Source organism: Manacus candei, unplaced genomic scaffold (genome assembly GCF_025592945.1).
Source record: "Manacus candei isolate 608988 ecotype Guabito, Panama unplaced genomic scaffold, ASM2559294v1 h1tg000014l, whole genome shotgun sequence".
In the NCBI taxonomy this organism is placed as follows: domain Eukaryota; kingdom Metazoa; phylum Chordata; class Aves; order Passeriformes; family Pipridae; genus Manacus; species Manacus candei.
In genome coordinates, this window is record NW_026138062.1 from 32,329,678 (window position 1) to 32,342,472 (window position 12,795).

General features: G+C 37.4%; 1 protein-coding gene across 6 annotated transcripts in view; it reads right to left on the minus strand.

The window, feature by feature from the left end:
- Positions 1–12,795, minus strand: part of FRY (FRY microtubule binding protein) — a 234,108-nt gene that overhangs the window by 35,453 nt on the left and 185,860 nt on the right. For all 6 annotated transcript variants that reach the window (XM_051778816.1, XM_051778817.1, XM_051778812.1 and 3 more), the window contains 8 exons: positions 12,524–12,709; positions 10,421–10,619; positions 9,698–9,819; positions 8,662–8,849; positions 7,633–7,727; positions 5,383–5,984; positions 3,649–3,746; positions 3,387–3,557 (listed from right to left, as the gene is read on the minus strand). In XM_051778816.1, the coding sequence (XP_051634776.1) occupies positions 3,387–3,557; positions 3,649–3,746; positions 5,383–5,984; positions 7,633–7,727; positions 8,662–8,849; positions 9,698–9,819; positions 10,421–10,619; positions 12,524–12,709 (1,661 nt within the window). The remainder of the gene's footprint in view (positions 1–3,386; positions 3,558–3,648; positions 3,747–5,382; positions 5,985–7,632; positions 7,728–8,661; positions 8,850–9,697; positions 9,820–10,420; positions 10,620–12,523; positions 12,710–12,795) is intronic.

The following is a 12,795-nucleotide window of genomic DNA, read 5'->3' on the forward strand; positions in this document are numbered from 1 at the left end:
CATCAGTAAAGTGAGTGATTCATAAAACAAAGTGGGCAAGTTCCATTAGCAGTACAATAAATGGAACTCACTACGCTTTATCTATTCCTCTACAAAATGACAGCATGAATTTTTAAATTAAAGATACTCAATGGCAACATGCTTCAGCCCTTAAACACCTTCAGCCCTTCAGTACCTTTACTGAGAGAGAAAATGTGCGTAGCAAATCTTTTTCAAAACAGGGTTATAGACTTTTTCTTGCCTTCTATTAGGATCAGACAGAAAGAAATATTTTTGTTCTCTGACAGAGGCTACTGCATCAGACAATCTCTTTTGGGATAGGAAAAGGAATTCTTGGGAAATAATGGAGGTTTTGTGCGTCTTGCTGGTTAGAAAGCTGTTGCAGGAACTTTATCTCTGAAAGTTTCTAATTATGTTAGTCAAACAAACATTTTGAGGAAATAAAGAAGGAATTTGTCTAATATTCAAGTCACCAGTGGGATAGTGCCTGATCTAGGGAATTCTTCCCCTTGCAATGTTTTAGTCTCTAGTGATTCCTTGGTTTTGAACAGGTTATGAATGCTCATGTTTCTATCACAAACTGTCTTATATCTAACAAGGAGGAGGTGGAAAAATCTACCATGAGCATATTACTATGCACTGTGGTTTCTTGTCCCTTGTTCTATATTAATAGCATTAGTTATTTAAGTCCAAGCACGGCCCTGGACTTAATGAGTCACTAGTTTAAAAAGTGACCTATGCCAATTCAGATGCTCCTAGAATGAGTGTGCTTTCATGATAAAAGGTTGAATTTTAAAAATTAATATACAAAAATCTAACATAAAAAAGTAAGGTTTCAGTAATATGTTTGTATGCTGATTTTGGTAGTGGAGGTTCAAAGTTCTACTGCACCATTAAACAGTGATTTTTCCTCATCTGTAGATTGAGATCACTCCCATATTTTTCTAGAATAAATTATCAGTTTTCATGAATGGATCTTATGTAAAACTGAGTAAAGAGCACTGCTTGTCACTGAAAGGTTTGGATAATAACACAGTTGAAATGTCTTATTTTATGCTTGAATCATACTTCTTGATTACAAGTAATTACCTGCCATCAAATAGGTTAAATGCAAACTTTTATCTGAATGGCAATAATTGAAACTTCAAACTTCTGCCAAGAGCATTTGTTTTCATAGCCTTAACGTGTGGTACCATGTTTTCTTCTGAAGGTACACCTGTGTGTTCAGAGGGGTCGCTGTTGCAATACAGATTTCCTTTGTTATTCTTAATCACTGCATGTCTTGCAATTTCCCTCCTGCCCAAGCATTGGGGACTGAACCAGGATTGTTAAAGCCCGAGTTTGTGTAACCAATGGTTATAACATTCAACTGCAGATTGCCCAGAGGAGCTGTTAACCTATTTGGCTTTACCTATTGACAGTATATCCCACAGCTGGTTTAGAGAAGACAGGGACACCTTGTTTATCCTGGTTTGGGATTAACTAAGATGAAAAGATGAAACATTCTGAATGCTGAAAAAAAAAAAATTTCAGGGCCATAACAGGCTGAACAAAATGGTTTCTTGTCTCTTGCTACTTCACCAGATTGGCAGCTACTCTACGCCCATATGAATGTTCTTCAGACATGACTCAACAGCGATGCACTCAATGTAAATACAGAAAAAGGAAGTCATGCTTACTACTCTGTCATCCTTCTGCTGATGGTGCTATGTGAGGAATGTCTTAATTATGGTCAAAAACCTGCCTGACTTGTTAATACAGTAGTGTGGTGCCAATCTACAGCAAGGGGGAACTGCACAGAAAGAGTCTCCACATATAAGCCTAAACCCGTTTTAAAGGGAGCAAGATCACAAGCAATGGCCTTTGTGGAGATGTTGCAGCAGTAGTGACTGTACGTAGAGCATGGAAGGAAAACAGAGAGGCAAACACTTTCCTAAGGCTGGGAAAGCAAAGGAGAAAGAATTTAAACACTTTAATTTTTATAGCAATTCTTTATTAGGAATATAAGCTTCTGCTGTGAAGGAGAGACTTGGCTCTAGAGGATGGAAAGAGCTAATAGTTCTTCAGAGTCTTTGAACTTGAAAACTGATTGAAAAACCTCAAGGTCCTGTTTTAGTCTCCTTCAGGAGAGTCATGGCTTTCATTATTAGTTATGATTATCATAACTATCATATATGATTGTTAACTTAGAGCCTCCACGTGCAAACCAGGTGAGGAAATGCAGCTTGAGGTAGCAGAGCCTAGTTTGCTCTGAAGTCTTAAGTGATTGTGGGAGCACAGCCTGGCCTTTCAGGCTCTTGAAAAATCTGTCAATAGCCAGTATTAGAGACACCTGAGGAGTTTTTGTAGATCCTTTGGCAGAGGGGGGAAAAAGTCTGCTCCAAAAAATAAAGCTGCTCTAAATAAGCTAGTTAATTTATGTAGAGAGGTGGGTGTCAGACTCTTTTCCAGAGTAACAAGTGACAGTATGAGAGGAAATGACCTCAAGTTGCACCAGGGGAGGTTTAGACTGGATATTAGGAAAAATTCCTTCACAAAAAGGATTGCCAAGCATCAGAACCAGCTGACCAGGGAAGTGATGGCATCGACATCCCTGCAAGTGTTCAAAAAATGTGTGGATGTGGCACTTGGAGACATGGTTTAGTGGTGGACTTGGCAGTGTTAGGTTTGTGGTTGGACTTGATGATCTTAAAGGTCTTTTCCATCCTAAATGGTTCTGTGATTCCATGAATACAGAACTGTCTTCTCCCTGGATGGGAGGGGAGACTGAAGGCATCTCACTCAGTGGGGAAGTGATAAATCCGAGAACCCTACAAGAAAATGCTGTCCTGATACTGATCTGACACAAGAGGCAGAATATCAAGAAGCCTTATGCTGAAAGCTGAACTGAGCCTTGGATCCCCAGGAACAACACTGCATCAGCTCTATACTCCATGCATGAAAAATGTTAGGAGTAAGCAATGAACACAGAGGAAAACCTTGGCAGCAAGATGATACCATTCAGTATTAGAAGAATGAATATAAATTTGTATCAAGAACCAGATCCTTATATAGCAGATGATATCTTATTATGCTGCTAAAACCCTTGTGGAATTAGCCCTTCCCTTATCCTTAGTGGGATCTAAATAAATGTCCAGTTTCCTCTTGCTTTCACAGTGGAAAATCCAACTGGCTTATGAAGTAAGATGCTTTAAGATGCATCAGCTTTTGTTTTAGTGTTCGATATTGATTTTTTATAGCAATTATGTCTGTTAATTTCTGCTTTTTATTTTTAATTATAAAATAACAGCAGCAGAGAGCCCCCAGAAATCTGCTGGCAGACTTCATCTCTTTGGGCTGTTAGGCAACAGAAGAGTTAAAACAGTAAAAAGTTTTCAAAAACTTACCTCAGCCAAATATGTAACCATACTCAAAGTAATATCAGCAAATGCTTCATGAAGGTAACGGCAAACCACATTTACCCAGGTAGCACAGTCCCTTGTATAGCTGTGTGTTTTATAAAGGGTCATGACATGTGCAAGATTTGATAGCTTGGGGTTCTTCTCCTCCAAACAAACCTAATTAAATATAAATGTCAAAACATATTGAGAACAAGGCAACTGCATTTCCAGTTTTGAGGATGTACAAAACAGTAAATGATTTTGATACCTGAGCAATCCTTTCAGCTATATCTTTACAAAACTGGTTTGGGCCATCAAAATGCTGAATTAAATGGGGCAGGAGACACAAAACATTCAGTGGAAATCCTAGAACAGGAAAATACAGAACAAAATGTGTATTTTGGACAGCAAGAGCCACAGTGATCTTTAAGTCTGGTCACAATTTTGATATTACATTAATTATAAACTCACACAGACTCTGTCAAGTTGTTCACACCACTGGCCATTCCACATTTGTCTTAAAGGAGCCTTAATTTGAAAATCCAGTACATCATTTACAATACTGTTGTAAAGTATGAAACTATTTCTGCAAACACTACTGCACATTCCTGTTAGAGATCATGTTTATCTTTTCCACTTAACTGGCTTATTGACAGTCTTAACTAGTGGCATTTTCATTACTGCTGCTAAAACACAAGAAGAAAATCACTGAGTATTGATCAATAAACAACTGTTTTGGTCAGGTTGCCAGGCTCAGCTTCCATTGTTTTATACTGTTCAAGGTAATAATAATAATGAATCAAAATTCTGATATAGCAGGTCAGCTAAGACTACTCAACGGGGTGCTTTTGAAGCTGGGTGATGGCTCCTGCAACCAAGTGCTGGCTGCTGTCAATAGCATAAGTACTGTCTGGAACTGGGATTCGGCTCTTCTGCATCGATACCTCAACGTAGTTGATGAACTACAGGCAGCAGCTGTAACAGTGAGCTGTAACAAAAACTGCTCTGGTTCAGGTGGGAGCTCAGAAGTCAAGTAAGTGTATCCAGACACAATCTGATTTTTGAAAAGAAAGAATCTGATCTATGAAAATAATTTTCTAATCATTCATTCCCTCTTGTTCTACACAACTAAACAAGTTGCCTAAATTAGGACCACAGTTTCCCTAGTCTGCCTCTGTACTCAGGGAAAAGAAAAGATACCACCAGATGGTACTGTCACAGCCTATGTGTGAATTGCCCAACAAAGTCTGGAACACAGGCACCACACAGGTGCTTAGAGATGGGCAGGCTGTTCATGGCATTCATCCCTTTATTCTGTGTCTAAGCTTGTTATGACTTAGTTGTTAAGCCTGGACAGTTGTCTTAATATCTGTGTTTCTGACTAAAAGACAGGAGTAAAAATCTGGAAAAATGCAGAAACTCTCTTCAAGACATATATTTAAAGGAAGTGGTCACAACCTCAGCTAAATAACTGGGAATTTAAAGATGTTAACTTTATAACCCAGGCCTCTCTCCTCACTCACTATTGTGCTATTGTAGTTTATCTAGATAGTGTACAACAGTTTTAGATATTGGTATTTCTAGGGAAAATTCCATGAAGCACTAATTTAAAATCAAGTAATTTGACACAGTCTGAAAATAATTCAAGAGAAAAAGTGAGCAAAATAGGCTATAGAAAATTGGACAGTATCTCCTTACATGTATTTACTTTGTCAGCACTCAGAAACTTTATATACTGCTAAGCCCTAGAAATGAAATGTTAAATAATACATGATTGCTCTCCTCCAAAACCTTATTGTGCAATACAGTCACTTTTTAGAAACATGTTATTATGGTTATGAAATTTCAAAAAAAGCCCACCCAGCTCAAAGCAAAAGTATATTATGCATATTATAAGAGAAAGAAAAATGCCATTTTTGGTTTTGTTCAGACAGCCAAATGAGATCTGTCACCAAATGTCAATGCAACATAAACTGAAAGAGAGGAAAGCATGCTGGTTTACCTATAGCTTGAGAGGAATCCACCATGGATATTCGAGATACTGGAGTCAGCAAGCTAAAGAGCTGTAGCGTGAGATCAGTGGTAGTAAGGGAGGTGAATCCTTTCAAGAGTAGCTGCTGAAGTCCTGAGAAGTCTGCCCACTTCAGCTGCCCCTGCAACTTTTCTAACTTCTCCCGGTTTTCAGCTTTATCTAGTGGCAAATGAGCCAGAAGTTTATTCAGTAACCGCAATGCCATCAGGTACTCAAACTCAAAATCCGACTCCATCAAAGCCACAGCAACCCAGAAGATGGTGGCCAGTAGGTTGGTTGGATTGTTAATATGGGATGGATCAGTAAGACTGTCTTTTAGAGAGGATGAACTTCTTGTTTTAGAGGACAGGCCTTGTTGTGTGCATGCCTGAATTCTGTCTAGTGTGGCACTGCGTGGTGGGTCTGAGGACTTGTCCACATCTCCAAATTTTTTGGGTACAGAGAAGCTCCTCTGGTGTCTGCTTCGTTCAGCAGTGGCTGTGTTGCCACTTGCAGGATTCACATTCAGCTGGCCTGTGCTCTTCCGATTTGCAGTCAGTTTGGTGTTTGATGTTAAATCTGGTGAAGATGAACTGAAACCAAGATATATAACATACATTACAATGTGTGAATGCACAGCTTGCTCATATTGGATGCAAGCTAAGTATTTATCAAACTGTAAATAAATATTTAAACAGGAAAAGTAAAACACCACACTGTCTGCTGCAGCCTGTCTTTTTTTTCAGAAGTGCCCACAGATATGACAGAAATAAGGTTCCCATGGCACTGCACCAAACCAGAGTAGAATAGCCTACAGTTTAAATAGACAAGAACAACATGGGGATAAGAAATACAGAGCTGTGAAGTGACTTGTGGAAATGCCCATACAATGGGACAGTGGCAGAACTGAAAATAACTTTGGTCTTTAAAATGCCCTCATCAGTGAAGCAAGCCCTGAACTTGGCAGGCAAAATGCACAATTGCTTACTGGTTAATGTGAGAACTGTGGACAGAAAAAACAGCATATCTTAACAAATACACCAGATTATCCTCAAGAAACCTATCATGTGACTGCCTGCCAGTACAGGTCCTTCAGAAACCTTGCTGTCATTGCATCCTCTCCTGCCTGTATCCTGAGATCTCTTCAAGGTAGTTCACAGAAAGTGTAGGTGTTTCAATTTCAATGACTAATGCCTCCTCATGGATTACCATGTGATGATCCTGACAATACCTATCAATGATCTGTACAGATGAACACGTTGTGTTGATACATGCAAGGGAAGTTTGTTCTCCGGGAACAGCTAATTCCTGACTCTTTGATCCCATTCCTACTTCATATACTATGAGCCCCTGCTGTCTACAGTGATTGAAGAAAATCTAATTATGGAATCAAGTGTCAGGGTAAAGTATATTGCATCCCACTGCTTACTGGAGTGTTTTCTATTCTCTGTTCCATCTTGTTCTTTCCTGAAATGCGCACTAAAGAAAGATAAATAGCTCTTATTTTAGAAAGTAGAAGCATATTTCCCTCTCTTTACTCTGTCACGAGGCACTACTTGTGTTCTGGCATTACACAGCACCCTGCCTACCATCGTCAGAAAAGACAGCCCCTGTATTTTTGTGCTGCATGTAAAGCATGGTAACTTATGGACATTTTTTAAAAAAGTTACCTATTTTGTTGTTACTATTAATTACCCTCACTACTGTCAACAGCCATATTACAGAAGGAGCCTGCAATTTTCCTCCATATACAAAGGTCTTCTTTCAGGCCATGGGTTTCAGAAAGATGGTCTACACATCCAGTAAAATCCACGTATACCTGGGACAAAATTCTCCCTAGTTTTATTGAGGAGAAGAAACCATGATCATTTACTTGGGGAAGATTTCATCTGAGAATGACAGATTATATGAAACCAGTATTACAAAAACCATGTTCCTTCCCAGATATGTTTTCGGGTATATGATACAAAGGTGCAAAAATACAATATTTTTAAAGGATGTTAAAGTAGGTTATAGCCAAGTGGCAGCAAGGCAGAATTTATAATACATTGTAAAGTTCTATTAGTTGTATCAACATTATTTCAACTATGGCAAAATTTGGCTGAATGTGCTCATATCTAGCTCTCTGTAGGTTACAAATGAGCTCAGTCTTATCAAAATTATTTTTTCCTGTTAGGCTGCATAACTGCACACTTAATATCATGAGACATTGAAAAAAAATTAGTTAGAACAGCCTCTTACCGTGATAACACCGTCAAAAGATCACTGTTCTTCAAACAGTCAGACAGATTATCCACTGCAGCTTCCAAAGTAAGTAGTGCCTCCATTACATACCCCTATCAATGCATGAGATAACCCATTACAACAAAGACATTCAAAAAAGTAACATTTAAAAATCTTCAGTTCATAAAAGGAATAGGCACCTACTGAAACTCCATAATTTCTCTTGAAAAAGAACAACATTCACATCAAAGCCACTGCCCTGAACATTAAAATGTCACTACAAATGTGTTTTATTTTCTGCCTCTAAATGATCTATGAAGGTATGCAAGAAGAGCACATATCTCATCAGGGTATTGGCAATGGCCCACCAAACCTCTGACTTGCAGGTTAGTGATTTACACTCTCCACAAGCAATTGTGACAGAATATTACTGTCATCTTGTGGCAGTTTCATTACCTAAGTAAAATATGGAGGTGATGTCAGTCTATTTCTTACTAAGAGTAAGTATTTTTCTTTATTAAGTCTTGAATCTTGCAATAAACAGTCTCTGATGGTAAAATTTCAGTCTGTTTAGCTAAACTGAATGAACATCACAGTTCAGTGAAAGGTGAAAGGTCTGTATCAAACTAAGTCAGTGCAGGCTTTGTATTATTACAGATGGGGTGGATTTCTTTATTTCAAAAGATGTTAACATTTAAGGAATGAGATGGTGTCTACTTCATCTCGTCAGATTACATCAGCAGGTGGATTCCTTAAGCTCAAATTAATAGCGTTGAAAGGGAAAAATGGTCATCATGAAGATTTCAGTTTGAGTGACAAATACTAGATATTTTCTAGCTGTTCTCTTAGAGGTATTTAAGATTGTAACAGCCTGACGAAGGTTTAGGTAATGCACATGTGAATTCAGTAAACTCAGAGGTAACCTTTTCTAAGGCCACATTATACTCTTCATCATTCGACTCCAGAACACCCTTGCTAAAATGCTAATTTTAAATTAAGTATACATTGAATCAACAGTACTAAGAAGCATTATGTACATATGCATACCTGAATCTCATCTCCATGCTCTCCAATAACTTCCACCAATCTTGACAGGAGGTCAGACAACGCATGTGCAGAAAGGGGCTGCTTTAGGGCCCTGAATATCTGGAAAGAGCGACCTGCATAATGTCTGGAAGAGCTTGAAAGAGCTGTTTGTAAAGCAACTTCACTCAGATGCTGCTCCAAATGAAAACCTAAGCAAAAGAATAGGATGTCAATTTTTTTTTATGACAGACTTTACTGTGGGTCATAAACAGCTGAGCCTACTCTGTAAGGAGGATATGCGTGTTAGCATATCCCGCAAACCCTGTGAGAAATGGAGGTGCAGAAATGTCTGTGTTTTGGAGAATTTCTCACTGCTTACATTTATTTCACACAGAATGCAAGAAAATGAACTGTAAAACAAAATTCTGAGTCTAAAATTAGTAATCTGATTTATTTTTTTTTACTGTTCATGGACAAACTTTCAAGCCAACCACTAATCTTGCTGGCAGAAAGAGAGTAACTTCTGAAGACTCCCAAACTGAAAGCCAAATTATATTAGGAGTCTTTCTATTAGCTTCAGAAGGCTTTGGATAAGATCTTTAATATAAATACTGATGCTGCATTCTGCTTTGATCTTTGAAGATATTTAATTAGCAACTGTGTTGGTTTTCGAAATACAATCAGTGCATTTCCTAAGTTCTAAAAACATAATAAGTGAAAACTAAACTTTTATTGCCTGAAGAACTTTGCTGAAGTACATTTACTGAGTAGCTGTGATGTATTTACCAACAGGTAAATACATAGAGGAGATTTTATCTGGCAGAATCAATCAAAAGGCTTTCTACCAACAGCCTTGAAGAAGTACTCAATTTAACATTTAGCCACAGTTTAATCTAACACGACTTTTTTTAAAGCAATTCTTTCATATGTTATGCATCCTTGTTAAGACATATGTGTTGTGCTTCTGCATAAGCAGATCTACTAAGTCACAGAATAAATATTAAGTGTGACTGTGAGGGAATATTTCTTTAGTTATAAAAGCAAAAAGATTTACTACCTGACTTGGAATCTTTAAATACAGATACAACATGGCGCAGAAAATTAGTGAGCTGTTCAGCACTCTTGGTGTTCTGATTTTTGGGAGTGATATCTTCATGGCACCAAAGTGGACCAAATGCCCTTAAAGAAATACATAACAAAGTGCAAGATTTCTTTGAGTTATCTGAAATAAATGTAATCGGTTAAAAGATATAATCTGTAAAGGCACTTAGATATTTACAGGGTCATGACCTGGAAAACATGCAACTGAACAGAATTTTAAATACAAGTAAATAAATACTCCTACGCTGTATTTTACAAAATCTCTCTCTTAAATATAAGCTATACCATTTAGAGAGCAGGATAAACAAATCCCTGTTCTTTAATTTAACAGTGAGCCTAGAATCTGCTGGCTGTAGTTGGTAGTTAATACTAGTCTCACTATGGCCTTTCACTATACCCTGTACATTTTCTATCTTCTTTTATAATAATAAAACTGTCTTCTTCCATTAGTTCATTGCTGAACATAATAATATCAGTCAATTAAACACTTTGTTGGACAAGATTTTTTTCTGCTTTTCCTGACACTGAAGTACCTACCTACTAAAATTAGTATCAGTAACAGAGGAATGGGAGTCTGTAATTACTGTATAAGCTCAGTAATTTTCCTTAGAGTATTTTAAGTTGTTACATGAAAGTATGCATTTCGAGTACAAACATATCCTCTGCTTATCTCCATTACCTGGTTGTCAGGAACTCAATTAATTTGTTTGCTTTCTCATCTGATTCAGCAGCAGTGTCCATGTCCTCAACTTCTTGTGTAATCTGTGGCAGATTTCCACTACTGCCTCCCAGACTGATACTGGAAGAGGTGGAGCTGGAGCTCAAGCCGGAGTCTGGCACCGGAGATGACTGGTATTCCCGCAGAAAGTCAAAGCCACCTGCCAGCCAAAAGGGAGGAGATAAAGATGGAATGCACTGTTGGGCAAGTGTTACAGATTAAAGTGTCTGCCAAGCAACTCTTTTCAGAGTCAGCAACAGAAACATTCTACTGTTTCTGTTGGGAAATGGGGAAAACCTGCGGAATACAACAACCCTCAAACGCTGATGGGAGTGAAAATGGTACTGTGTTTTTAAAGGTGTAGAACTCAACATAAAATGAAAAATATTAAAGTTTTTTACATTCAGAAGTGTTACTTTTTGTAAAGTGAATTTAGAAGTTGGCAAAGTGCATATAAAGTTCAGCTCAATTTTCTGGACTAGTTTGATGAAGAAAAAAACTCTGCAAGGTGGAATTATTAGGACAATTATGTTGCCCTAATTTTACAAATGTAGTGGAAACAAAGACAAATGTTTAAGGCTTCTGTTCACCTTTAGTAACTGTAACCACTGGACTACTCATACTAAATTTTTTCCACATTAGGATTAAACATCTGAATAAGTGTTCTGCTAGATCAAAACCTTGACACACAGTTTCAGAGCTGAAATTAGAAACTAAGGTTAGACTGCTAGTCATCTTAGGCTGTATCTACAACAGATAAAAAGGCATTGTGAGAAGAATGAGAGCAGGACAAAACCCACTGCAGATCATGACACTCTTAATTTAGTTGCCTGACATTTGCCTGACAAACCTGAGCTTAAGTATTTTCAATTAGGATTCTTTGCTATAGCTACTCACCCACACTCTCACTCTTTATATTAGTTGCTCAAAAGAGAGTCCAAATACCAAGTTTTGACACCTTCTTGGACTTAAGAGGCCCATACTCAGGGTACCAATTATGTTTTTCAGACACAGGAATGAAAACAGTTTTTCATTTTGGCATAAAAGCAGTAATATAATTTTAATGTAAGAATTTTATTCTGTATTTAATAATCCACAGACATGCACTGGAAAAGAAATCTACCTAACTTGAGACAGGAAATTCGTGTGAGGTAATTTTGCATATACGTTATTCAGAATGAAACCTCTTTGGCAAAACATTCATTAAACTGAAGTAACTATCCTGTCTACACATCACTTTAAAATAACTTTGTTGTGTCTCAGAAAAAAAAAGTTATCACATAATATTCTTTATAAAGCCAAATTACTTATCACTTATATTCCTAAAGAACCATGGAAATGCCACTTATTTGATAATATTTCCTTTTCATTTTTCAATGTATGGTGAAGTTCCTCACTCTCTCCCAGACAAGTAATCCTACATCCATAACTCTATATTGGCTCTATGACCCTTCAAATTTCAATAGTACACTTGCTTTTGGTATTATTATGACAACAGCAAATCTAGCTAGCAGCTTTCTACAGACTGTTCCCAACCAACCCCTTAAAAAAAGGTAAATTGGTAAAAGTTAACAGAACACTGATCTCAGCAGAGGTCTGAAGTAAGCCTCCTAATCTAGAAACAGATTTCAGGACAGAAATTAAGTGTATCTGTGATACAAAGGAGGGTGTGTATCATGTGAAATTTAACTTAATGGAAAATCTGAGCTGCATATCCCTGTCTCTTTCTGTGTTGGAATTATTTACTAATTTCTTTAGAAGGTTGAGGAATGATTGCCCTCATTTAAAGTAGTCTTGGCTCCCTGAGGGGGGAGTCAAGAAGTTATTAGGCCTATTAATTTTAAAATACTACATTATATATTATGCCTTACATTAGATAAATTTCCTGCTATCATGAAAAGTTATCTAATAATAAATAGCATTCACATGGAGTTAATATTACTGTTCTTATTTTCCACTTTACTACTTTGATTTATCAAAACTGTTGTATTTTAGAAAAGTAATCCTACTTTCAAAAACCTGACAATACAATGCAATGTTCTCTTATTTTTCTTGCTTTGTTACCTGTGTAAAGATATTCAGGTAAGTATGCCGGTTGTACTGTCAGAGTCTTGGTCTCATTCATCTCTCTGGTCTGAAGCAGCACTGATGCAATGGCTTGATAGTTGTTATTGCAAGATAATGCAATCAAAAGGTGAAGCAGTAACTTTTTACTGTGTTCAAAGACCTCCGGGCGGTAATGGTCAAGGCCTAAATGAAAAGGTTACAGCAACCTCTGAATATGAAGTAATAATAAACAAGTTCACATTCCAGAAATAGTGAAAATGACAAGGCAA